The sequence below is a fragment of the Capsella rubella genome, unplaced genomic scaffold (genome assembly GCF_000375325.1).
Source record: "Capsella rubella cultivar Monte Gargano unplaced genomic scaffold, Caprub1_0 scaffold_3, whole genome shotgun sequence".
NCBI classification, from domain to species: Eukaryota; Viridiplantae; Streptophyta; class Magnoliopsida; order Brassicales; family Brassicaceae; genus Capsella; species Capsella rubella.
Genome location: NW_006238921.1, coordinates 11,548,070 through 11,575,753, shown reverse-complemented (window position 1 = coordinate 11,575,753; position 27,684 = coordinate 11,548,070). Strand labels below are relative to the sequence as shown.

The following is a 27,684-nucleotide window of genomic DNA, read 5'->3' as shown; positions in this document are numbered from 1 at the left end:
ATAATAATTTTTTGATAAAGTAAAAAAGAGGGATATTTTTAAAAAGTGGTATTGGAAAAAGATATTTTTGAAATTCCCCCATAAAATAAATCCATATTATTTTTTGTGGTAATTAATCCATAATTTTTATAGGCATGTGTGAAATGAGTAGTAATGTATAAAAAATAAAAATAGTTGAGGAGTTTGTCAATTTTGAAATTCCCACTGAGAATATATATTTGATCCAATAATGGAATTTCCTCTAACTTTTACAACTTTTTAAATAACCCTTAAATAAACGAAATTGGTCTGAAGTCACTCTGAACTCTGAATCCATAATTTTTAGGATTTTTTTTGTTTTTTTTTGTTTTTTAATTTCTTCTTGGGTCAATGCCTTCTCTCTCCCTCGTCTTTTCAGTTTCCCAGTTTCTTTAATTTCTTCCGTATTGTTTCTTCAAACATCTTCACAGTGGCGACATCACCATCTGTGAGCAAGTTTCATCATCATCATCTTCTTCTTCTTCTTCTTCTTCTTCTGATTTGTGTTTTCTTATTCCGGTGACTTGGGTTCAATCAGATCTCGTCTTTGGTTACTTCTGATCCGAAGCTGAATCTCTCTACTTGGAGGTAATTTCTCTACTTGCTGCTACTGAATCTTCTGGGTATTTCGAAAGATTTGATCTTTGTGCTTGTGAAGCTTACTCTTAACTTGGGTGGGTTTATTATTCTAAAGTTTCTTAACTTTGACCTGCTCCAAGTTCTATGTCAGCGACTTCTTCCATTTGCATCTTATCTTTCACAAAATTCGAAACTTGCTTAAAAGAGTAGTCTTTGTTGATTCTGTGACTTGTTTTGACCTCTTTTGATCTGCAAGTTTGGAGCTGATGATACTTACTGTCTTCTTTACTCTAGGGTTCTATTCATTTGGGGTATCTCTTGGTTTCCTTGGGACATCTCGTTGATTTGGAGTTTTGTTACTTCTAGTTTCAACCCACTGGAGATTTGAGCTGTAAGTTTCATGAAAATGGCTTCTTAATTAGTCTTCCAAGTTCCTTTAGAATCTCAAGTCCCAACACTGCGTTTATTTCTCCATAAGAACTTTAAATCATTTTTCATTCTTTGTGTTGTCTATGTAGATGCGAATTGGATATGATTTGGTTATGTTTTCGATTATTTTAGATCAAGCTGCCACCTTTTAGCTGCTTGCCTTTCGAACTGGAACTGAATTGGTTTAAAGTAAACATATGAGTCTTTTCCCAGTAAAGTTGTCTTGATATTGGTTAATGAAAAAATGTTACGCTTTGTGCTGAATTCTGTGTATTGTTAACAATGGTGGATCTATCTTATTGGTTATTGAACTAGAACAACGACCACCATTTTTCATTGAATTATTGATGTGGTAAAAGCTAGCGGAAATTAATCTTGTGATGTGATGATGACTATTACTGAAGTCCGAGTGATTCTATATTTCCTATTTCTCCTGTCTCATATTGCAAGCTTTCTACTCAGTTAGCTTTAAATCTTAAAGTTCACATGGTTATATGCTTGATAGTTATTATTCTCTCTGGTAGGTCCTAGCTTGCAATGAAACACGATGTCGTTGATTTAGAAGATGGGAAGACAGGAAAATCCGGAGATAAACCATTGCAAAGAAAGATACATAATCGGGCTTTGTTATCGGGTTTAGCTTATTGCATTTCATCATGCAGCATGATTCTTGTGAACAAGTTTGTCCTTTCCAGCTACAACTTCAATGCTGGGATATTTTTAATGTTATACCAGGTACGCTCGTTCGATTTCCCTAGCTCAACAAAAACCGTGGCATCACATTTTGTAGTGATATAACTATTGAAAATTTGTCAGCAATTTGTTTTGTAAAGATGTTTTTGTTTCATATTCTTACCCCTTTGTGTTGAATATTGCAGAACTTCGTCTCCGTGATCATTGTGGTGGTTTTGAACTTAATGGGTCTAATAACTACAGAACCCCTGACCTTGAAGTTAATGAAGGTCTGGTTTCCAGTGAATGTGATATTTGTTGGCATGCTTATTACGAGTATGTTTAGGTAAGAATATGTTCTACACCTTTGTTTCTATTGGTTTATAGATTTCATATTCATGCAAAATATGGGAAACTGGAAAGACTCTGAGATGTATACTATCTGCCTTCTCTTTCTGGTTTCTTATCCTTAAGCCCATTGGAAGATTGCTAAGTTAGTAAAGTTGGTAGGAGAGCCACTGCTTTTTGGAGTACTAGAGGTAGTTATACAAAACTGTACTTCATTTATTTGAGCTCTATAGTTAAACTTTACAGTAGATGGAGGATTGCATAACCTGTAGACACTGAGCTGGAACATATAGTTTTTCCATTCTAAACTGAGACATTCTTGATTTACCCCACAGTATGGATGATTTATATCTGTATCTTATATGAGTATGCAGACGACATTTGAAGCACAGAATGAACTTGATTATCAATTTCAAATGCATTTTTCTTTGACAGTTTGAAGTACATCAATGTAGCAATGGTCACTGTCCTGAAGAATGTCACTAATGTGATAACTGCTGTTGGTGAGATGTATCTATTCAACAAGCAACATGACAACAGAGTGTGGGCTGCTCTCTTCTTAATGGTATGTTGGTACGCTTTAAAAGTAGTTCAAAGTGATTCCGTACTTTTACCTGAGAGAACTATTCCCACGGACCCTATTCCAAGATACGTATAAAAAGCATATAAACTAGAGTTTTTGTGTGCTTGCACAGTTACAATCCTCCTAGAAGCCTTCAGTGATGTGGCATAGCCTAACCTTTCAAACTGTTGGAGATATATGTTTCTTTTACTGCTTCCAAAATTAGTCTACCAAGGAAATGTGATCATGTTTTTTTGTCACGGCTACTCATTATTATTATGTATTTTGTATTTCTTATAGTATAGATCTTGAATAAGTAGGAGCTAAAATTTTGTTTGCCTGCGCTTCTTTCGGCCCTCATTTGCAGATAATTTCTGCAGTTTCTGGAGGGATAACAGACCTATCATTCAATGCTGTTGGCTATGCTTGGCAGATTGCTAATTGCTTCTTAACTGCATCATACTCTGTGAGTAATCATTTGATCAGTTTTGGTTTCTTTTCTCAAAATGTTGGAGTCTTTTGAAGCAATAAACACAAATATGAGAAAGATAGCACTTAATAACCATGCTTACATGTCAAGCATTATATGTTGTTTGTTTAAGACTAAGTCAATAAACGAAATGGTTCTTCTTCACTATACTAGCACGTTACTGGCTTGATTTTGAGTTTATAGATACTGTTGAGATTCTGAGATTCTGGTACCTTAGAAAATATAATAGACTGCAATCAATTGTCATCAGTGAGCTGAGTACTTTAACTCACTGAAAAAGTAGGAATATCATGGTAGAGATAAGATTTTGGGGAAAGATTATGAATTCACATCATCAACTTCACACAAGGTTTTCATACCATTTCGTGATTTAGAAACGAACGTGTTTGGTTCCATTATTGCATGTCCATAAAAACCAAGGCCATGGAAAATTCTGCTACTACTTTTGAATAGCTTCTATATTATTGTTTTGCAGCTAACTTTGAGAAAGACCATGGATACAGCTAAGCAGGTTACTCAATCGGGAAACTTAAACGAGTTCTCCATGGTCTTGCTTAATAACACACTTTCATTACCACTGGGGCTTCTGCTTTCTTTTTCTTTCAACGAGATGGATTATCTGTATCAAACGTGAGTTCTGTCCTTTTTTCCTGTCAATGGAAAATGGTTAGTGTCATCTGAAAGCAAAATGGTTGTCGTATTATATTTGTGCAGGCCTCTTCTGCGATTGCCAGGTTTCTGGATGGTCATGACACTTAGTGGACTTCTAGGACTGGCCATTAGTTTCACTTCAATGTGGTTTCTTCATCAAACTGGAGCAACAACATACAGGTAGCGAATTAGGGAGAGACAGTGATAGAAAAACATGCTATTTCAAAACTATACTTTGGAGAGTGTTGCTCTGCCCAGTCTTTTCCATATATCCCTTTTCCATACTTGCATTATTGGTGGTTTATTCCTTCTAAACATACATTTTTCATTTTATTCAAAATTCAGCCTGGTGGGATCGCTAAACAAGATACCTTTATCCATTGCGGGGATTGTTCTTTTCAATGTACCAACCAGTTTACAGAACTCAGCAAGTATACTCTTTGGTAAGCGATCTCTTGATCAGTTCCCTTGTCCAACATCTTGAAGAAACACATATCATTTGTTTTGTGCATTAACCTGAGGTGCCTGAATTACAGGTCTAGTCGCTGGAGTTGTATTTGCCAGAGCCAAAATGAGGGAGAAGTCCTAATACCCTTCACAACTCCAACACATTTTCCTACATCAATCAGTATAGGACATGGCAAAAGATGACTAAAGCAGAGCAATGATTATATTTACAATACTGCATGTGTTTTTTGTAACTACTAAAAGCATTCGTCACTCTGTTTGTAGAAGACAATTAGTAAAATATTGATGAATGTATCGATTCTTGAGTGCTAAAAGATTTTTTTTTTACTTTTGTATGTGTTCTAACATCACCAAAGTCTCTGTATCATCATTTGCAGTTACATTTCTGCAAATATCTAGGAAATATTATGGCTCTTTGATTGGTGATCTCTTCAGATTCGAGTTGTAGAGTTGGCTTTACTTGTAAGTACTCTCTTCAGGTAACTGGATTGAGTAGCCATGGAAACATGTTGAAACTTTAATATGATAGAGAAATGTTTAATTGTACTTTCCTTCATACTCTCATTGATCTCGGATCAAGATAGCATTTTGTTTCTCAACAAGTTAGATGATGAGGAAAATTTTGCAGAGCTCTTAAGGTATCTGATTGTATTCTAAGCTAAAAAAAAAAAAGTCTGGTTTTGCTTTTACTTCCATGAACCAGACTTGTAAGAAAAAGAAAACCTTTGTCAATGCCAGTTTCTTGGTTGGATTAGTCTCCTTTAGAATGCTTGCTTCAAGATTCTTAATTTGTTTTGTAAACAAGGTCGTAGATTTTGCAAAAACCAAAGTTTCATCAAGATCAAACACGATGGCTAAGCATCGATTCATAAGCATCTTCAAACATGACTCGTAAAGACCACAATGAACACCCAGAAACAGGGGAAATTGTGATTCCTAGTCCGCATTGCAACTAAGGGCCTGACTGGTTTAAACGCAGCGGTTGCGGTTGCGGTTGCGGTTGCGGGAGTTTGCGGAAGCGAGCGGTTGCAGTTTCAAGCGTTATTAAGCGTTTTAAACGACTGATTTAGCTTTTAAAAATGGGTGCATTTGCGGGAGTTTTATTACTGGTTAACCAGCGGCTGCAATGGCAGTTACATCAAAAATTACAAAATTAAATATAAATATAATTATAAAAATGTATAAATATACTAATACTATATTATTATGATAAAATATATTGAAAAAATGAATATGATTAATAGCTAAAAACAATAAATAAATTACTGAATAATTATTTAAAATAGATTTTTTATAATAAAATTTATTGAAGTAAAAGTATAAACATTTTAAATATGATTAAAAATTACATACCATTATTATTACTAAGTATATATAGTAAATAATTATTCAAATGTTAAATAAATAAATTTTATAAGATTTGATAATATTGGAAAATTAAATTTAGAGAATAATTATTATTTGAGAATTAATGTGAAAATATGTAAGATTCGATAATATATATTTTGTTTTGCAGATTTTCTTTTTTCAGTTTCTTACCTTTTTTAAATCAATCGCAAACGCCGACAACCGCAAACGCTTGCGGAGAGGAGCTTTTGAAATCCAGCGATTTCAAGCGATTTCAAACGGTGTAGAGCGTTTTGTATGATTGGTACCAAACGCTAACAAACGCAATCGCCCGCTAGCAACCGCTAGACAGGTGTAGAGCGGGAGAACCAATCAACACGTAAGTGAACTTCCACATCGTTGCCGACTAAAACCACAACAGTCTGAAAAAAGTAAAAAATATCAAGAATCACCGTCTTAACCTAACCAGAAACATCTAAATCAACAAGTTAGCTAGCATGTTCACTAATATCTAAAAGACTTACCCTGAATTTGTTGTCACATACTTGCTGGAGTTCTAATATATTTGGGGATTATATGGAGAAGAAACCTCAAACTTGCAGCGCAAGGCAGAAGACCCGATTGCTTTTCAGAATTTAAAGAGGTGGATATTTTGCGTTATTGGTTGCAGAATTAGAGCCTGCCCATGGGCCAGGCTCATGAAACATTAGTTTGTGGCCCTCCATATTATAAATAAAATTCAGCCCTTTTCTTCATAATGTTTTTTTTATGGTTTAGTGATATATAAGTAGTTAAGTTATTAGTAAAAATATCCCAAGTTAGAATTGTTATTATTTTTGTTTGTTAATATTTTGTACGCAAGATTTTTTTTTATAACTTTTAATAATAACTTAAATTTTCTTCTAGTTATTATTATAAACATTAATAATCACCTAAATTTCTTGTGTATGTGTTCTTAACATTACAAACCATTATTCTAATGGAAAAATCAAATTACGCACATCAAAATTATAACTAAAAGAAACAGACAACAAGAAACATTTTTATTTTTCTGTCATCATTATTAGTTAACTAAATCAAACCCGCGCTACACCGTGGGACTACTTATAGTTTTTTTCTTTATTTAATATAAATATAATTCAAATTAATCATAATGATTTTGTTTGAAAATTAATTTAGTAAAATAGATGCGTGTCTCTCTTTCATAAAGTTAATTGACATAAAATAGTTTAATAAATAAAATTCAAAAATAATTAGAATGCAAATTCTTAATTTTAGTTTGAAGCTTTATTAATATCAATTATCAAATAATAAACTTGAATCAAGAGAACTGCAATTTGCAGCTTTGATTTTCAACCTCTTGGATTTTAAGTGGTTAAGAGATGGATAAAAATAATTGAGACTCAAGTTGACTTCCCCTTTTTTACTTTTAACTTATGAAATAGCTTTGATTCGATCGTTTCTTAGGAAAAAAGCTTCATCATTACAAACTCAATAGAGTTTTCAAGAGAATTTTTAATGCACAAGAATTTCTCAAGTTTTTTAATACGTATGCAAGTATTTCTTAATGTCTTTCCTCAAATTCTCGATTTAGTCATTTAATCTCCAGAGAATTTCTTTTTTATTTTTATTTTTATTTTGTTGATAAAATGATACATACCTTTCTTGATCTACTTAATTTCAAATGCAGTTTCCCAGAAATACTAGATTTTATTTAGATTTGAAGGAAAATATGAATAAAAAAATTAAAATGTTTATTAGTACCTGCAAATATTTTTGGATTTAAACATGCACATACTATAATATTGTTTTCTGGATTAATTTTGTGAAATTTTTGATGAAAGTTGGATTGTTTTTCAAGTAAAAAATGAATGTTAAATATTTTTGGATTGGGGTTAGATATTTCAAATTTGAGGTTAGATCATTTGGATTGGCGTTAGATATTTCAAATTTGAGGCTTGAACTTAAAATTTTTTCCATACCACTTCTAAATCATAACAAACTTCCCAAAATTAAATTTGAAGTTTAAAATGAATAGACTATTTTTTTAAGAAATAAAAAAATTTACCGAGCAAGTGAATATTTAAATATTCGTTAAACTTACGTGATCATGTATCATGTTTTGACCCGTTGCAAAATTATCTCTCTCTCCAAAAAAAAGTTATAATATTTAAATATTCTTTAAATTTTATGTATTTGAACCTCTTATAATTTTCTGTATATTATAATATTTGAAACTTTTAATTATATTATTTTGAAATGTTTTAAAAGTTTAAAGATGCTTATAACAACTCATCCCGTGGGACCCCGCCACAAGCGATGCAGCGCATCCACCCTAACCTCCTTTATGTGGGTCCAATATAGCCAACAACTCCTCTTTGGCCACATGTAGGTTATTGGTACACTTGGCGTTACTCGAACCCAATATCTCACCTTTTAACAACTTTCCCACCGGACAAGCTGTTACCAATTGAGAATACATATTCCATAGTTGTCTCTTTGTTCTAAAAATAATAGAGTATATTTTCTAGCATTTATTCATGTTCTAAACTTATTAGAATGCATATTCTAACGTTTTTTCCTATATTATATATATAAAAATATGTTTTACCTAATTTAGAATTTCTTTAATAAAAAGGAAATGAAAACTAATGATACACATGACAAACACAAAACTAAGGCATCAATCAGATTACCAAATCAACTATTTTAAAGCTTTCTTTTAAAACTAGAGGATAACCCGTGCTACTGCGCGAATGACATCGGTTCAATCGGTTCAAAAAGTTAATATATAAATTATAATTATATATATATATATATATATATATATATATATATTAGATTGTGTCTATTTCTCATATTGTAATTTTTTGATAAATCATATGTTTTTATTTCTGAACTAACTAGTCGGTTTGACAGGTTAATCTACGACTCGGATACTGGATATTTTTCCGTTTTCGGATTAATGGAAATAACCGATAATCTCATAACTAAAAAAACAATAAAAATTGTCGCTAACCCACGACCATATGAACCAATTGGCCCAGCCAGATCTTAGAAGTAATAATATTTGTATTCTTTCTCAAACGATAATACATACGATTAAAATTGGTTACCATAAAATTGATGTATTATTAGTGTTCTTTTGGTTTTATTTGAATTTTAAAAATTAAGCAATTTATTATTATTGTTAGACTACATATTTTGTTTAACATGATATGGTTATTTTTTATTTTTCTATTTATAAAACCGCATAATCTATATAAAAATAAATAAAAGCTTTTAATCTATTGACGAACCCGGTTAGCCTAGTGACCCGATGACCCGGTAGGTAATCCGGTTTAAAATCCTATTTGAGTTCAAGAACATTACATATATGTTTTTGAATTTTGACATGTATAATTTGATTGTATGTTATTGTGTAATTGAATACATTTTTTTTAAAACAAATATCTTTAGAAAAATTTAGTAGACTAATATTTGATGTTTCACCTAAAATATTTAAATCTAAATACTCTAAAGTTTCAATATTCATAATACTTTAAAAATTTTAAAAATTTAAATATTATAATATTTTGAAACTTTTTGAAACTTTTAATTTGCTCAACTAAAGAACTGAATTAAACCAAATAAAAATTTAAAATTTTGGACGCTTGAGAAATCAAGTTTCCTGTTTATTCATAGGTTGAAGTATATCAGTCCTATTTATAATGATTATGAACCAGTTTCTAAAATTTTATAGCCGATTTGGGACGTTTTACATCCTTTTTTGTTTTATCGATTGAGATATATATATGTCCGTTTAAAAAAATCAATTTCAACATATGCGGAAAAATTCTATTTTTTATTTATTCATATTTTTAATGTAATAAAATAAATAAAATATAAACAGGATCATAAGAATGAGAAAGGAGAATAATAATTATTTTAAATATATTATTAAAATAATTATTAAATTAGGTAGAGATATTTTAGGAGAATCAAAACTAAATATGAAAATGATATAATCTGCTAGAGAAATATCTGATCGTTATCCATACCCAAAGATCCGAAAATGATATATCCGATTAAGTGTATTTTATTTCAATTAAAAACTTTAGTGTAAATTTAATGGGTACTTCAGCTTTAATAATATAGATTCACATTGCACAAGTAGTCCAATCGAAGCAACAAAGCAAAAGACATAAATTCATGTATTTTTTTTTATTTTGTCAACATTTAGGCCACAACTGGCCAACCCATTAACCTAATCCCTATAAATATATAGGCTCCAGGACTCGATCCTTGTATGATGGTGTCTATCTCGATCCTTGTATAATGGTGTATGTCCATGGATTTAACATTTACCACTACACTAACTTCACTTCACCATAAATTCATATATTAAAATAGAAAATTTGTATTGTAGCAAAACGTTGGTTCATAACGAAAACGAGTCAGTCGAATTGGAGCAAGCCATCACACATTTAGTTTTATAAATTATCCAACAATAAGCACTCACAACATAAACTAAAGCCACCGAAGAATCAATAATCCACTCAAAGCTACTTCTACTACTTTACTTGACTTACTAATATTAGTTTATACTTGTTTTTACTTCTTCGTTTCTTTTGTTCAAGTTTAATACTAACTAGATTTCAACCCGCGGTTAAAATGACACGTATTCAACTGTGAGATTAATAATATATATTTTTTTAAATAATATCAACTTAAACCCGTTCCGTCATATAATATGTTGGAAGCATATTACAACATTTCCCGTGTTATACCCCGTAGTATCATATAATCGCCAAAACAACAAATCCATCTTTTAAAAAATAGCAAAGTCAATAATATTTTAGTATAAACTTGGTGTAGAGCTAAAATATTACTAACACTGAAACTTTTAAAATATTTTAAATATTTTAAACTTTACATGTAGTTAACAATCATACCGTCTTACAACCCATCTCGTCATATATTTCCCAAAAAATTAAAACCATGTTTATAGTCCCGTTATTCGTAATTTGAATGTTTTAATCTTATTTATAAAGATTCTGTTTATATGTAGTTACCAATCATTCCCGTCTTACAACCCATCCCACATACATTTCCCAAAAAATTAAACCCATGTTTATAGTCCCGTTAGTCGTAGTTGGAATGTTATAATCTTATTTATAATGATTTTGAACCATTATAAAAAAAAATTTGATATGGGATGTTATACATATGCTAAAACAATTTTTAATATATGTCCATTTTAAAATTTTCAAATTGCAATATATGCAAAAAACTGTTTTTTATTATACTATGTTTTATGTAATAAAATAAATTTTAAAATGTTAATATAGATTATTAGCATAATATGCAGATATTTTTAGGATTATACAATGTATAATAAATATATTAACAGTTTTTATTTTTGAATAATGTGCATAGAGAGATTCACGGAGAATAGAATTTACCAAAACGATTTTAGAATTAAATAGTCAAAGCTTGGTGTCGTATCTGTTTTGTTATTTGTTAAGTTGTTGATAGAAAAGTTTAATATAATAAATGCAGTGGCAGGACACTGTAAATAGGACAAAAGATACCTACCTACACGCAATATGCTACAATGCATGACCATACATCCGAACTTTTCCTTGTTTCATAGTTGGTGTATTTAGGTATCTTTTTTCCTTGTAAATAAGTTCAAAGTCCAGGATTTATTTCAAATAGTGCTGCAAAAATGTTAATATATATATTTTTAACTACTGTCATATATCATGTCAAATTAGTAAATTACTTCTTAGAAAATGCTTATTGTATCTTCTAATGAAATACAATTTTTTATTTCTTCCAATGGAATACAATTATTAATCTTGATTGTTGATGTTTTGCAAGATTTTTTTAAGAAATATATGCCCTACGAAAATTTAAATAGTTTTGCAAGATTTTAAAATATGAGGGTATAATGGGATTTTAATTATATTAAAGCATAAATGAACAAACATTAATATAGAACTAGGTTTTAACCCGCGGTACACCGCGGGACGATTGTTTTGACTAAAAAATATATATATTTAAGTTATATTTGTTAATTTTATTACCTTTTTAGTGTTTAAGATTGTGTAATTGTATTTTTGATTGTTATTTTTATTACTTAACTCGCGGGATATTGTTCTGTAACTGGCGGGACTAAAAAAATTATGTTTAAGTTATATTTGTTATTTTTTTTTGTTATGTTAACCTGTAAGATAACCCGTAAGAAAAACATAAAACTCAAACCCGTTAAATCATATTTATGTAAAATATAAACCTTGAATGGTTTATAGATTTTGAGAGAGATTTTGGTTTTAGTTTTCCAAAAAACTCATTTTTATCCAATCAAGATTTTAAAATTTTGGATTCCCTAAAATTTAGTAATTTTTTTTTTGTAATCTTTCATTCAAGGTTTTGGTTTTTTAAGTTACATATTAGTCATATTTATAATGGTTCTGATTCATTGTCTAAAATTTTGTACCCGATGTGGGACATTATACATATATGTAATGATTTAAATTTTAAAACAAATAAGATCATATAAAGATATTGGAGAGATATTCAATTTATTAGGGAGACATTTTAGGAAATTTTGTTAAATGTAATAAATATTAGTTTCTAATTTTGCGATTCTGGTGTAATTTAATTACAAATTTTATCTTAAAAGTTTGTTATTTATTTAAATGGCAAGGATTTATTATGTTGATAAAAAAAAAGGTTATTTTCCAAAAGGTACTTCAAAAATGTTAATATAGATGCATAGATGGACAATAATTTAATTATTTATCCTTTATTTCCAATTTTCCCTTATATTTATGGGACATAAATATCAATTATTATGAGTATATTTAGGAAATAATTGTCTGCTTATAATATTTTTAATTTGGTTATAAAACAAACAATATTAAAACAATTCAATGTGTTTATAATTTGATATTGATGTAAAACAAATTTTAAAAATACAAATTGTAAGTGGACATGCTGTAAGTATAATCCCACGGTACATTTTGTCATATAATCACCCAAAAAATAAATCCATGTTTAAAAAAATGGCAAAGTCAATAATATTTTAGTATAAACTTGGGGTAGAGTTAAAATATTAATAACACTTAAAATTTAAAAAAGTTTTAAAATATTTTAAATATTTTAAACTTTATATGTAGTTAACAACCATTCTCGTCTTACAACCCGCCCCATCATATAATCCCCAATAAATTATACCCATATTTATAGTCCCCGCATTCGTAGTAGGAAGGTTAATCTTATTTATAAAGATTGTGAACCATTATCAAAAAAGTTCTACTCCATTCAGGATGTTGTACATATGCTATAAAAAATTGTAATAGACGTCAATTTAAAAAATTCAAATTGCAGTATATGCAAAAAAAATATTTTTATTATACATATGTTTTATGTAATAAAATAAATTAAAAAACAAATAAGATCATATGAAGATTTTGGAGAAATATTTGAGAAAAGGTGGGAATAAGAAATGGTGTTTTAGGGAGAGAATTTATGAATTCTTTTAAAAATGATTAATACTCCCTCTGTTTCATTATAAGTGATGTTTAAGGTTTTGACACACTAAATAATAAAACATATAACTTACCCATTTTCCATAAAAACATCATTAATTACTTTGAGTTCAACCAATAAGAAAATATGATGTAAAATATAATTGGTCAAAAAATATTAAATACGTTAAATTTTTGCATAGGAAATTGAAACATCAATTATACTGAAACAAAAAAAATTGGCTAAAACATCACTTATAATGAAACAGAGGGAGTATTAGTTTTTCAAATTTTTACTAAATTATAAATTTTAGTGGCATTCTTTGTAAATAGTTTCAAAGTCCAAGAATTATTTCAAAAAGTGCTGCAAAATGTTAATAAAGATTTTTTTTTTTTTTTTCATAAATTCTTTTGGATAAGAAATAGTGAAATACTTAACTAAGAAGAGCCATATTGCATATTATTGCAAACTTTCAAAAATGTGAAATGTCGAAATGTAGTACTGTACCACCAAGCACAATGTCTACCCTAACCAGGCCCGGCCGTCTACACATGCCCAAGACACATATGTATTGGTCCCCAATTATTAATTTATTTTTGTTTAAAAAAATATGCCCCATTTAAAAAAATGTTGTATACATAGTCCCCGTTCTTTTTAAAATCTTTAAATTTTGTATAAATTTTTAACTTCTATCTATTTGTTATTGCAAAAACAGGCTTGAGTTTCCTAAAGTTTTAATATTTAGTCTTAATATTCTTAGTGTTATCTATAAAATCCATCCAATTTTTTTTTTTTTGGTTTGTGGCCCCAAATTTGACATGCCTGGCCGTGACCCTAACTTCTGTTCTCTAATACAAATGTTTAAAGACAACACAAAATAATTGAAGAGTTGCATATTTTGGAAAAATGTTTATTAAAAAACACAATAAACTCATCTAAACTTCTAACAAGTAACAACAACAATGTAGTTTTGAATGTCACATGGACATACAATTACATGCAAAACATCTAAAACAAATTAACGTGAAAATTAACCAGTTTTTGGTAATTAAACACCCAAACTTGGACGTGTTAATTAAACCAACTTATAGATTTCTAAATTACATTTATAAAGAAAGACATAGTTATATAGTTACACAAGATCTGAATATTTGGCTAATTAATCAACGTGGGTTCTCTAAAACATAAGTGGACTTTGTTTCATGTGAGTTTATAGGACTCTCAGGCAAATCCATGTCATCTTCTTGTGTCCATGACCCAACATACTGTTGAACCACAAGAACTGACACAGTGGCTGCAAAGTCTGATGAAGCAAGCAAATCTCCAATGGCACCAAGCTCAGGACACTCACTCCAATCAGTTAAACCAGCTAAGAGAGGAGATGACATACCTTCTCCTCTTCCAACTATAAACAGATCATGAGAACTGTCCATTGATCTCACTGCTGCAACGGTCTCTTCACCATTGGCCACTAGTTTTTCTATATATACAACTGATTCAAAATCTGCATTTGATGTCCTGAATGCATTGATGTACTCATCATCAAACTGTCTTTGCTTTTTATGGTCCATGTTCATCTTTGGTATCTTTAGGTCAGTGTCATTGGTCGCGCGCATTGAAGCTGTTTCTAGTTCATCTTGGTCATGGATGAAACGTAAAACGGTTAAAGAGATCCCTGGATGTTGAGCCATTCTCCATGCATAGGCTAAGGCTTCTCTGTCGTCTGGACCGCCGAAAAACAGAACAGCAACTTGGAGTGAGACAGTGTTTGTGTTAAGTCTTGTGGCTCCATTGAGTCCTCTGTCTACGAGTATTCCAACGGAACAAGGCGAGTTTTCGAGTAAGTTTTGGTTGACTAAACGGTAGGCCGGGTTGGTAGCTTCCATCCCTCCATCAACTGTTTGTTGTTTGTGAAATGGTATGATTATGAAGGAGACACGTTTGTCTTCTGCTAAGCTACAAACATCTTCATGCATTGTTGAGTAAGGGGAAATAGCTGTTAAAGGTTGAACAGCAACAAAGGCAGCATGTTGTTCGTAGTTTTCGAAGGCGTTGATGATGTGATCTGATTGAGCTTGTGTTCTGTTAAGTGCCGGTCGTCCTGATTTACGAGTGTTATGGACAATTAGCATTGCGGATGCTCGTCCCGTGAGCTCAACAAGGTGGAGAACGTAGATGCATATAGGAGATCTCTTTGTAGGATGTGAAGCTTCAAGAAGGTTGATTATAGTAGGAACATTACGCGGTGTGTGGACGCAAACCAATACTCGAAACTCGCTGTCTGGCTTCGTCTGTTGGACTGTTCGTCTTTTGTATGAAACAGATTTCTTCACTGGCCTATAAAGGACAGTTACAATAGGAGTGATGACTCCAGTCATAACCAAGGCCACTAGTACCATGGTTGCAAATGTCTCATCATCCAAAACCTTTTGGTCTTTTCCAACATTGAGCACAATCATTTCAACAAGACCTTTGGTGTTCAAGAGTAGGCCAAGAGTGATCCCTTCACGAACTGGCATTCCATGGAAAAACGCAACGATAACCGTACCGATGACTTTTCCAGCACAAGCTAGAAAGATAACAAAGAAAAGAGTGGCCCAAGTGGCAGGACCTTGGATGGAAGCTATATTAGTCTTGAGACCACTTATAGCAAAGAAAAGAGGTAAAAGAAGGCCAGAAACAAAATCTTCAAGTTTCTCAATGAGGGTTAGACCAAGAGGCCCATTGGGAATCACAAGGCCGAAGACAAAGGCTCCAAAGACTGAATGTGTTCCAATTGCATCAGTAATAAAACCAGAGATCATAACTCCTGTCAAGATGAGGCATATATAGAACTCACTAAAGTTCTCTCCTTCAGGGGTTTTTCGTATGATCCAAGTGATGCCTGGTCTAACAACAAAGACGCAAATGGCGATGAAACCTGCACTAGAGATCATGACCCAAAGGGAAGCAAATGAAGTTTTGTCACTCTCAGCCAATGCAATGGCTAAGGCAAGAAGAATCCAAGCAAACATGTCATTAACCAAGGCTGCAGACATTGATATCCGTCCAATCTCGGTATTTATGAGCTTTAGCTCAGCGAGAATCCTCGCAAGTACCGGGAATGCAGTAACGGAGAGTGCAACACCAAGGAAAAGTATATAGGTTCCTTGCCCCAAGTGATCTTCTGATCGGTGCATAGAGAAAGAAAAGGCAGCACCAATGAGGAATGGTAAGACCATACCACCAATAGCGATAGTTAAAGCTCGCTTTCCCGTCTTGCGAACCACCATGATATCCATCTCTACACCCACCAGGAAAAGGAAGTAGAGTAAACCAACATTAGCCATTGTTTCAAGTACCATCACACTTCTTTGAGGGAAGATGGTGTGTGCAAATTTTTGTGAGCGCCCAAACACTGATGGCCCTAGCACAATTCCACCCTGAACATTAAGATTAATAGATATGTTTTAAAATGTTAGCAATGTCACATTCGAAATTATTAAAAAAAACTTAAAGAGTAATATTAAGAATATGTGTTAATCCATTTATCTTCCTTTAAATAATATTTGTTATAATCTACTTATCGTCAATTGGTTTTGAGTTCGAAAACTTCTTTATTAACATAAGAAGAGCCTTTGTGGTCTTTACTCACAAGGATCTCAGAGATAACGCGAGGTTGGCGAAAGGGCTTGAGGATAAAGACGAAGAAACGAGTGACGACGACAACCAAGGTAAGCTGAAGAACGAAGAGCGGTAGCGAGAAATCGAGAGGGTTATCGCCTTGCCAAACTCCATTGGTGGTGATCATGCTAGGTGCATAACATATTATAGAAGCCTCCGCACCATTTTCTTCACTTGTAGCCATTTTGAGATCCTAAGAAAAACTTGAAGATTGAAAAGGTTTGTTGTGTGTTAATTTGGAGGAATATACATACATACGCATTAAGGCCATATGAGAGGAAAGGAAATGGATTCAAAGTTGGTGGTGTTCCGTGTCATCCTCTTTGCTCAACGAGTCTTCATCATTCTATTTTTGGTCTTCTTTTCTTTTATTAGAAACAATGAAAAAAATATTTTCAGGTGATTTGCTAACCATCATTTTAAAAAATAAAATTCTTGATGGTAAATTAAACATGAGTATATGGCATGAATAAATATAATCTCTTTTATAAAATGTGTTTTGTAGTTTTTTTCCACACAAAATGTAGAGTTTATAGTCATTCATAGAAAGAAAAAGGACAAAATTTAGTCACCTATTTTCTAAAAAAGTTATGGAATGAATAAGAGAATCATTAAAAGTCTGATAAATTAAAAAAATATGATCACATATGTAACATATATAAGCAACAAATATCAAAAATACTTGGGTTCACTCCTATGGGTGAACAAGAGTTGTTCACCCCCTCTTAATTAGCCAATCAAAATACAACAATATGCCACGTCATTTTTTATTTATAAAAGTAAATCAAAATTAAAATTAAAAAACAAATCAAATTATGGAAACAAATTCTGTAGAATTTTTATTAAGGAAATATAGTTCAGTTTCGGTTTATAAACAAAAATACTTGGGTTCACTCTTAGGGGTGAACCACTCTTGTTCACCCACTCTTAATTAGCAAATCAAAATACAACAATATGCCACGTCATTTTTTATTTACAAAAGTAAATCAAAATTAAAATTAAAAAACAAATCAAATTATGGAAACCAATTCTATAGGATTTTTATTAAAGAAATATAGTTTAGTTACGGTTTATAAAATAGTGGTTAAGGTTTAGATTTTGTAATTAAACAAAATTATATTTCGGTTCGGATTGACAAATTAGCGGTTAGGGTTTAGATTTTGTAACTAAACGAAATTATATTTCGGTTTGGGTTAAAAAATTAGTGGTTAGGATTTAGATTTTGTAATCAAACAAAATTATATTTCGGTTTGGGTTGACAAAATAGTGGTTAGGGTTTAGATTTTGTAATTAAACAAAATTATATTTCGGTTTAGGTTGACAAAATAGTGGTTATGGTTTAAATTTTGTTTGGATTTATAAAAGAATGGTTAAAGTTTGTTTTATTTTTTATTTATTTTTTAAATATAAACAAAGTTGGTTCACCCCTATGGGTAAACCCAAGTATTGCTCGATATTTTTTGTTTACGACAATGGCACTACGAATAATGAAAGATCACACATATATATATCCATCATAGTATTGTTACAATTTTGGTAGACGTATATTCACTAATTATTCTTTTGAGGTGTCAAGTTTTTGTTACAACCCCAAAATATATTTGTCATTACAATTTTGGATGTTTAACTTGTCAAAAAACAAAAGAATTCTGAAAATAAATATTTTCTTTCCTTGAAGACGTCGGCAAACTTTTTTAACAAAAATATAAATTCATTTTCATGAAAATCAAAAATGAGTGAAGTCAATCACAAAGTTTTATAATAAAGATTTACAAATATGGAAGTAAAAAATGAATAAATAATGTTTGTACAAAAGGAACACGTGACTCTTCATTTCTTGGAAAAGTTACAGAGAAGCGAGAAGAACAATGGCATGTGAACCAAAAACCACACTCTCTTTCTCTATATGCTATAAGAAAACAATGGCCCGTGACAAAACTTAACATTTTCAACTCTCTTCACACTTAAATCCAATACAAGTTTACAGAAGTTGAGCTGTCTTTTGAACCATTATGTAATGACCAATCCATAATACTAATCAAAGTTTTATTATAATAAACCACACAAGACAACATATATAATCAATGTTCTATTACTTGTCTTTTTTCTTAAAGCTACTATAGCATTAGAGAAAGAGAGAAAAAGAGAGAGAGAGAACAAAGCTTCTTCATCAAATGGAGAAGGAAGGTTGTGAGATTGAAGCTTTAGGTATCGATTATAACATCTTTGAAAGGAAGATTAATGTTGATCCTTTCGGGTTCTTTACTCAGAAACCGCGGCCGGAAGCTGACCAGACGGTTAAGATAGAGGAAGAGTCGTGGAAGCTAGAGGATGGAACTGGCAACAAAGTCAAGCATGTACTTAAAGGAGTGACTTGTAAAGCCAAACCTTGGGAGATTCTTGCCATTGTTGGTCCAAGTGGTGCAGGGAAGTCTTCTTTGCTTGAAATTCTAGCTGCTAGACTCATCCCTCAAGCCGGGTCTGTTTTTGTTAACAAGAGACCTGTGGATAGAGCCAATTTCAAGAAAATCTCTGGTTATGTCACTCAGAAGGATACTCTGTTTCCTTTGCTTACGGTGGAGGAAACCCTTCTGTTTAGTGCTAAGCTGCGTTTAAAGTTCCCTGCTGATGAGTTGAGATCACGGGTTAAGTCGTTGGTTCATGAGCTTGGGCTTGAAGCTGTAGCTACTGCTCGTGTTGGAGATGATAACGTTAGAGGGATATCGGGTGGAGAAAGACGCCGTGTCTCCATAGGAGTTGAAGTTATTCACGACCCCAAAGTTTTGATCCTTGATGAGCCGACCTCTGGTCTTGATAGTACTTCGGCTCTGCAGATCATAGACATGCTCAAGCACATGGCTGAAACACGAGGTCGGACCATAATTCTGACTATCCATCAACCGGGATTTCGGATAGTCAAACAGTTCAATTCTGTTCTTTTGTTGGCCAATGGCTCGACCTTAAAGCAGGGCTCGGTGGATCAGCTTGGAGTGTACTTACAGTCAAATGGTTTGCAACCTCCACTCCATGAAAACATCGTTGAATTTGCCATTGAATCAATCGAAGCCATCACAAAACAGCAACGTCTACAGGAAACCAGAAGAGAAGCTCAAATCCTAACATCACAAAAAACATTACAAGAGAAGAGATCAGAAGAAAGTCAAGGGGAGAGCAGAAGTGGCAAATTTACACTACAACAGCTGTTTCAACAAACAAGGGTCGCTGATGTAGGAACAATGAATATAGCATCAGAGTTCACTAGAGATTTTGCAAATTCAAGACTGGAAGAAACTATGATACTCACCCACAGGTTCTCCAAGAACATTTTCAGAACCAAGGAGCTTTTCGCTTGCAGGACTGTTCAGATGTTAGGTTCAGGAATTGTCCTAGGTCTGATTTTTCATAATCTCAAAGACGATTTAAAAGGTGCACGAGAAAGAGTCGGGCTCTTTGCATTCATATTGACCTTCCTGCTTACTTCAACAATAGAGGCACTCCCTATATTTCTGCAAGAAAGAGAGATTCTGATGAAGGAAACATCCAGTGGAAGCTACCGAGTGTCCTCATATGCTGTCGCTAATGGACTTGTTTACTTGCCATTTCTGCTCATCCTAGCTATTCTATTCTCCATCCCAGTGTACTGGCTGGTGGGACTGAACCCTAATTTCATGGCATTTCTGCACTTTTTGCTTCTAATATGGTTGATCCTCTACACAGCAAACTCAGTGGTTGTGTGCTTTAGTGCTCTGGTTCCAAATTTCATTGTTGGAAACTCAGTGATTTCTGGAGTGATGGGTTCCTTTTTTCTGTTTTCCGGCTACTTCATATCAAACCATGAGATCCCTGGCTACTGGATTTTCATGCACTACATCTCCTTGTTCAAGTACCCGTTCGAGGGATTTCTGATTAACGAGTTCTCCAAATCAAGCAAGTGTTTGGAGTATGGGTTTGGAAAATGCTTGATGACAGAGGAGGATCTACTAAAAGAAGAAAGGTATGGAGAGGAAAATAGATGGAGAAACGTTGTGATCATGCTATGTTTTGTCTTGCTCTACAGGTTCATTTCCTATGTGATTCTGCGGTGTAGATGTTCACAAAGAAGTTTTAAAACCACTCTTGTTTAATAAATATGGTAACATTATATATCTTTTCTGAAAAACATTGGGTTACAGGTTTGTTAATGTGTTTAAATATTTACTTCGTACTGCAGCCAAAGATGTTAAAGAAAGTGTTGTTTATGCAAAGGGAAATTTCTATTGATTCTATTTCCTTAAGTTTTTTCAAGTAAAGAGAACAAATCCAGCAAAAAGCACTTACATGGCATTGTCCCAAAGAAGACTAGACGATAGTAATCCTGTTTCGGCATGATCTTGTTCCTGTCTCATCTCTGCTATTAGAATATCAAGAAGTGAGTGTATCTGCTTTTTTCGAGGATGCCTTTTGTCTTTAACCATGAAAACATGAGAATGTCCTCGTATATCTATCCAACTACAGCCTGGCTGCTTCGTGACACCCTCTTTCTTCATTAACTTTCGTACATTCATCACATCCTCCCATTTTCCGACCTCAGCGTACATGTTAGAAAGAAGAACATATGGTCCTGAATTTGACGCCTCCACTTCTAGAAGCTTCTCTGCAACGTATTTACCTATCGTGATGTTTCTATGTACTTTACAAGCAGCAAGCAGTGAACCCCATATAACAGAATCTGGTTGCATAGGCATCTCCTCGACCATGCTCTTTGCTTCTTCGAGAAATCCGGCTCGCCCAAGTAAATCAACCATGCACGTATAGTGATCCCTAAGAGGAGCCACACCAAAATCTCTGGTCATGGAAGAAAAGTAGTGTCGTCCTTCTTCAACAAATCCAGCATGTCCACAAGCAGAGAGAACACCGATCATGGTAACGTGATCTGGTTTTTCTCCAGAATCAAGCATTTCTCTGAACAACTCAAGAGCCTCATTTCCATAACCATTCTGTGCAAATCCAACTATCATCGCGTTCCAGGAAACACAATCTCTTTCCATCATCTTCCTAAATACAAGATAGCCATCTTCTACACAACCACATTTTACATACATATCTATCAAGGAATTGCCAACAAATATATCAGCTTCTTCACCAGATTGAAACTTAAACCCATGCTTCAACACATGGACGTGAGCCTGCATACCTAGATGTAACTCTGCAAGATCTGCACATGCCTTGAGTATATTTGCAAAGGTATAGTGGGTCGGGCATACTGATTCCCTCTTTAAGAGACAAAAGAGACTTAGTGCTTCTTCGTTTTCCCCGTTTTGCGTATAGCCAGAAATTAGCGCATTCCATGAAACAATATTCCTCTCCGCCATTTTGGTAAACATGAGTCTAGCTGCCTTAGTGCTTGCAGCCATAGCGTACCCACTGATCATGGAAGTTTCTGCAATTACATTTCTGATAGGCATGCTATCAAATATGAACCTAGCTTCACTTATTTTGCTGCACTTTGCATACATATCCACAAACGCATTGGTTAGAATTATGTCATTCCTTAATTTATCGTTTTTAACAACACGGCCATGAACTTCCTGACCAACCTTAATCGCCGACAAGCTTGCACATGCACTAATCACACTTGCTAATGTAACCTCATCTGGCTCAACCCAAGATTCCAACATCACTTGGAAAACCTTAAGAGCTTCCACCGCAGGACCATTTTGTTCGTAGCATGTAATCAAACTATTCCAAGAAACAACATTTCTATCACCCATCTCATCAAAAACCCGCTGAGCATCATCAACATCACCACATTTCGAATACATATCAACAAGAGCAGAACCTATATACACATCTGACAAACAAGGCGACTTTGCAATCAAAGAATGTATCTGTACCCCCCTATTCATATCATTCAAACCCGAACAAGCGCTAAGACCACTAGCAAAACTATATTCATTCAACACAAACCCTTCCTTATGCATCATACCAAAATAACACAAAGCCTCTTCACATCTATCATGCTGAGCAAAACCCGAAACCATGGAATTCCAAGTACACTGATCACGTTCAGGAACTAACCAGAACAAAGAATCAGCTTCATCTAAAAACCCTAACTTGGTCAAAGCCGTCAAAACAGAGTTCCAAGTGTAAACATTTCGTTCAGGCATTTCGTCGAACACTTGGCGACCATCGTCAAGCGACCCACATTTCCCATAAGCGTCAATGAGACGGTTCTGTATAAAGGTTTCATTTTTGAAACCGGATTTGAGAATACAAGCATGGACACAACGGACATCAGTTGCTGATAACTTGGTTCGGATGCATGAATCAAGAAGCTTTGCGAATGGTGAAGAATCCGTGAGAGAAGAGAGATCAGCAGCGAGTTTGAGAAATAATTGTCTTGTCATTACATTATCGTCGTTTGCAGAACATTGAACATGAATCTTGTTTCTCTCTAAACATCTTTGTGTGTGGGATTTTGAGTGGAGACGCAAGTAAAAGGCGCGGGTTTCTTATGAATCAGATAATGCTCAACCGTACATAACCGGACCAAACTGCTCGACTATTAACCGTACCGAACCGGGATAACTGGACCAAAAATATAAAATATTTAACTTTCATATTTATAAAACTATACTTTAAATATTAAATACACTATAATCTAGAGATATGTAATTAAAGAGTTCCTTCCTGTTAAATACCCGCCTAAATCCGATTAATTTAATAAATAACCTTCAAATTAGTTTCTGACTAATCTTTGTTTAATTTCCGAATTTATGGTTAGGCGCTTGGCCCACTTTAACTGCCCGACTAGCGCCTAGCGATTTTAAAACAAGTCCATACCATGTATGATATATGTCCACCTAAGTATCCATTAAAATAACACTTTTTCATCTAATTTTAAGTATATTTAGTATATATTAATGTTACTTATATTTAATATAAAATTTCATTAAATAAGAAAAATATTAAATTAAACAATTGGAATTAAAAAATGGAAAAAAAATTATCAATAATAATTATAATATTTAAATTTAAATGAAAATAAATTTTGACAAGATCATACTTCAAGTTTTTAAATATGTTAATGAAATTAAGAGTAGAAGGAACTATTAAATATATGATAGAGTAAAAAGAAATTTATGTGACTGTATACACAAAAACTATAAACCAGAAAATAAAATTTAACTTATTAGAAGTTGTTAAGACCACACAGCTAATGCAGAGAAGTTTATAGACTTAAAGTGATCTAGGTTTAAGATTGTAGTTTGAGAAGTCATTGAGATCGTACTCCGTGGATTAAGGGTTTTAAAACATGATTTATAATTAGTTATCAGATACAATTAGTATTAATGTGGTTTTATAAGTTTGTGAAGTAATTAAAGATAAGAATATCACTACTTGATGTAATTTAGCGATAGGATGAAATATGTGGTCCCTTTATTGGTGTAAGTGTAACTTAATGAACTCTAACACACAAAATAAAGATTCATTGTTGCTTCCAAAGACTAGTATTGGGTTCCTCTGAAAATAGAAACATGTCTCACAACTGACGGGAAAAGTATTTTTTCCAATTTAAATCGGTTATCTTTTTTTTTTTGTTAAACTTGTAGCTAGCTTGGTCATCATGTCGTTCTAGAAACTGCTTTTGATAGTAACGAGATGAATATAGTATAGATATAAATTAGACGAGTTCCAATTTCCAATACGTTATATTTATAAGAATTGAGTATTTTAAAATAAAATTTAATATTTAGTATTCTAAAATTAGTATAAGATTTTAGTATATAAACAAAAAGCTATAACAACTAATTTTGAAACCACGAATTGATTAAGAAAATGACCCTAAACTTGAAATGAATACAAAATTGATCCTTTATACTGGAATTGAATAAGAAAGCCAATGAAGCATAAATAAAAGAGATAGAGAAGTCAAAGAAAATGGTATGTACGTACCTTTATCATTAGTGTGTGAGTATGTAAGTAAAAAGGAAGAAAAAAGATTTGAATGGGTGGAGAGAGAATGTAAGATTTTAGTTAGGTTAAAAATTTGTTAATAAGGGAAAGCTTGAAGGCCAAAATGGAACAATATTTACCCAATATCACACCAAATTTGGAAAGTGACTTAAAGTGAGATTTTTTTTGAGTATGTGACTATGTGTGCAAATAATCCTTATTAATAGTGTGTGAGTATGTAAGTGAAAAGGAAGAAGAAGAAGAATTTGAATGGGTGGAGAGAAAATGTAAGATTGTAAATAGATATCAAATTGGTTAATAAGGGAAAGTTTGAAGACCAAATTGACACAATATTTACCCAATATCACACCACCAAGTTTGAAAAGTGACTTAAAGTGAGAATTGTAATTAGTTACCAAATACAATTAGTATCAATGTGGTTTTATAAGTTTGTGAAGTAATTAAAGATAAGAATATCATTACTTGATGAGTTCAGCGATGGGAAGAAGTATGAGATCCTTTTATTGGTGTAAATGTAACATAATGAACTATAACACACAAAATAAAGATTCATTATTGCTTCAATCCACTAGTAATTGATTCCTTTTAAAATAGAAACATACCTCGCAACTGACAGGGAAAAGTACTAATATAAAGAAATTATTGGTCTATTTGGCTTTGTCATAAAAATAGACCAATAATTTTATATTGGCACTAGAGTTGTAATCTTTGGTCATAAAGTGTATTCAACATTTTTTCTAATATAAATATGTATTTGTCTAATCTTGTTATATATTCATCTAAAGTTAATTTTGTATTTTATAAAAGCTGAATGATATAGTCACCTACAAAATGTTGAAAAATATGGTTACAATAATTAACTGTAATCAAAACACCAAAAGACAAAGATTCCGAATTCATACATTCCAAATTCGTTCAATCCAAACACATATAAAAGACACAGAAAAACATAAGAAAACCAACGTTATAAGAGGTTTCTTTGACCAATCTTATGTATTTTTGTGAATAAAAATAAATGGCAAATGATTCATTATGTTAAGGATTGGCTCTTAATTAAGAGACAATCCATTAATGGTGCTCTAGTTTTGTTTAATATTAATACATACAACTTTCGCCAAACATACATAAACATAAACATATAAAAAAGATATGCATAAATGATTTCTTCACGTTTTCACTCTTAGCCAAAAATCATCTCTTCCAATTTCTTCACGTTTTCACTCTTAGCCAAAAATCATCTCTTCCAAGAATTACATCAAACACTTTGTTACTCTTAGAACTCTTTCTTCCTATCAAACAACGTCTCTTCCAGCTCAGGACTGGTCGCATGATCTTCTGGATACATTCTCATTTTCATAAGCATAATCATAAGAAAATCCTCCATGATTTGTTATATCAATACCAGCCACCTCTTCCTCTTGAATCTATGAAACCCATAAAACAAGGGGGCTATTATCAACTTCATCCAAGAAAATATGACAATTATTTCAACTCTCTGTGCTAATATCATCATCAAAATACACCTCATTCACAAACTTCTTGATAGCGAATAGTTCAGTGAAGAGTAATCCCCATACACCACAACCACCATGCAGCTGCGTAGCATTAAGAGGGTCTTCATATTTAAGTTTCTTAACTAGTTTATCAATTCCAATCTTCACCCATGCAGCCACAAGGCCACACAATACCAGCCGAGGGTATTAATAATTTTTATTAATTTGAACCCCTTCATTTTTTGTATTTATTATTATTATAATTTTCGAAATTGTTTTAAGACTCTCATTAAACACACCAATGGACATTTATAAATAAGACGTATTCTTAAACTAAGATCTACACTAAAGGTGAAATTTTCTAAAAGCTTCTCTAATATATCCTCACATATAAAACTTGATCTTTTTGAGCTCGAGAGGGAAAGAGGAAAAGTGAAAGAAAATGGCGTTGATTTTTTCAATTTAGGGATTTTGAAATAAAAAAAAATATATAATTAATTTAGTATAAAAATCGGGTGGGGAGAAAAATTAAAACATATATCTGTTTCATGCATATGTATGATTCACCATAATCAACTCCATTTACTTAACACAGCTTCATGCACTAACCATACTCGCTATTGTTTTTGGATAATATTCAGTACAAATTATTTGAAAAATTAATTCCAAAATCGCAAAATCATAATATAAAAATGATATATTTGTAAGAAAAAAAATCTTAAAATGCATTTTATCACTTGTAAATTAAAACTTATTAACAATAACCCGATAATGTTTGATTCTAGTTATAATATAAAGCAAAAGCTAAAATTCATATCTGAGATAGATTAATGGAGGGCAAAATAAGAGAGACAATTTAAGGAAATGAAGTTGGGAAAGCATTAATGGTGGAAATTTTGCGGCAGAGAGAAAAAGCATTTAAAATGAATATTTTTTATTTGATCTGATCCATTTATATAATGTCTATTAGATAGGATAACAAATCTTGATTAGTATTTTTGGAGTACAAAAATTGACCACCCTATTGGCCATCAGATATTACAACTCACACCCTTACTATTAAAAGTTAATCCTCACTCATTAAGGATAAAATTATAATTTCAAAAATCGGGTCGGTTATAATTAATGGGACCAACCCGATTTTAAATACTCGATCTATCAGCTTTTTATTAAACGTTTGGAATTATTGGGCTATTACATACAGGTTTTAAATAATTTTAAGCCCACTAAATATATATGTTTTAATCGAAAGGGCCCATTAATGGGAAGCATTAGTTTCAACGATAGAATATTCTCAAAAGATTACAAAACCGAAATATTCTTGTATTGTATCGTTTTTAGATTTTTGCAACTGTTTCTTGATGCTATCATGCTATGTATGAAATTATTAGTTGTCACATTATAGCTTAACGTTCCCAATCATGTGTACGTGTAACTAAGTATTCAAAACACTTCGTTTGGTCCGTTTGGATATTATTCTCATGAAAAAT

General features: G+C 32.3%; 4 protein-coding genes across 6 annotated transcripts; 2 read left to right on the top strand and 2 right to left on the bottom strand.

Moving 5' to 3' along the window:
* Positions 1-317: 317 nt before the first annotated feature.
* Positions 318-4,651, top strand: LOC17892286 (GDP-mannose transporter GONST1). Of its 3 annotated transcripts, XM_006298056.2 has the most exons (10): positions 318-606; positions 892-988; positions 1,551-1,761; positions 1,905-2,044; positions 2,482-2,611; positions 2,976-3,074; positions 3,574-3,728; positions 3,813-3,929; positions 4,095-4,192; positions 4,286-4,651. In XM_006298056.2, exons 3-10 carry the CDS (start codon positions 1,564-1,566, stop codon positions 4,336-4,338), a joined length of 990 nt encoding a protein of 329 aa, XP_006298118.1. In that variant the 5' UTR covers positions 318-606; positions 892-988; positions 1,551-1,563; the 3' UTR covers positions 4,339-4,651. The 3 variants fall into 3 exon arrangements, with proteins under 3 accessions (XP_006298118.1, XP_023642714.1, XP_023642715.1); XM_023786946.1 differs by lacking the exon at positions 892-988; XM_023786947.1 differs by lacking the exons at positions 318-606; positions 892-988; positions 1,551-1,761; positions 1,905-2,044 and adding an exon at positions 2,166-2,237.
* A 9,594-nt stretch (positions 4,652-14,245) lies between these two features.
* Positions 14,246-16,929, bottom strand: LOC17892725 (cation/H(+) antiporter 15). The gene is made up of 2 exons (XM_006299448.1): positions 16,717-16,929; positions 14,246-16,504 (listed from the first exon to the last, which is right to left on the bottom strand). Exons 1-2 carry the CDS (start codon positions 16,927-16,929, stop codon positions 14,246-14,248), a joined length of 2,472 nt encoding a protein of 823 aa, XP_006299510.1.
* Positions 16,930-18,815: 1,886 nt separating this feature from the next.
* LOC17890569 (ABC transporter G family member 5) lies at positions 18,816-21,005 on the top strand. The gene has a single exon (XM_006300078.2). It carries the CDS (start codon positions 18,920-18,922, stop codon positions 20,867-20,869), a length of 1,950 nt encoding a protein of 649 aa, XP_006300140.1. The 5' UTR covers positions 18,816-18,919; the 3' UTR covers positions 20,870-21,005.
* A 53-nt stretch (positions 21,006-21,058) lies between these two features.
* Positions 21,059-23,185, bottom strand: LOC17890707 (pentatricopeptide repeat-containing protein At2g13600). The gene has a single exon (XM_023786646.1). The coding sequence runs from the start codon at positions 23,129-23,131 to the stop codon at positions 21,059-21,061; it is 2,073 nt and encodes a 690-aa protein (XP_023642414.1). The 5' UTR covers positions 23,132-23,185.
* Positions 23,186-27,684: the final 4,499 nt, after the last annotated feature.

Coding starts and splice junctions, on each gene's coding strand:
- LOC17892286 (XM_023786946.1), top strand. CDS start 1,564: ATGAAACACGATGTCGTTGATTTAGAAGATGGGAAGACAGGAAAATCC. Junction 3,930..4,094: donor ACTGGAGCAACAACATACAG/GTAGCGAATTAG, acceptor TTCAAAATTCAG/CCTGGTGGGATCGCTAAACA. Junction 4,193..4,285: donor CTCAGCAAGTATACTCTTTG/GTAAGCGATCTC, acceptor CCTGAATTACAG/GTCTAGTCGCTGGAGTTGTA.
- LOC17892725 (XM_006299448.1), bottom strand. CDS start 16,929: ATGGCTACAAGTGAAGAAAATGGTGCGGAGGCTTCTATAATATGTTAT. Junction 16,505..16,716: donor GCGTTATCTCTGAGATCCTT/GTGAGTAAAGAC, acceptor CTTAATGTTCAG/GGTGGAATTGTGCTAGGGCC.
- LOC17890569 (XM_006300078.2), top strand. CDS start 18,920: ATGGAGAAGGAAGGTTGTGAGATTGAAGCTTTAGGTATCGATTATAAC.
- LOC17890707 (XM_023786646.1), bottom strand. CDS start 23,131: ATGACAAGACAATTATTTCTCAAACTCGCTGCTGATCTCTCTTCTCTC.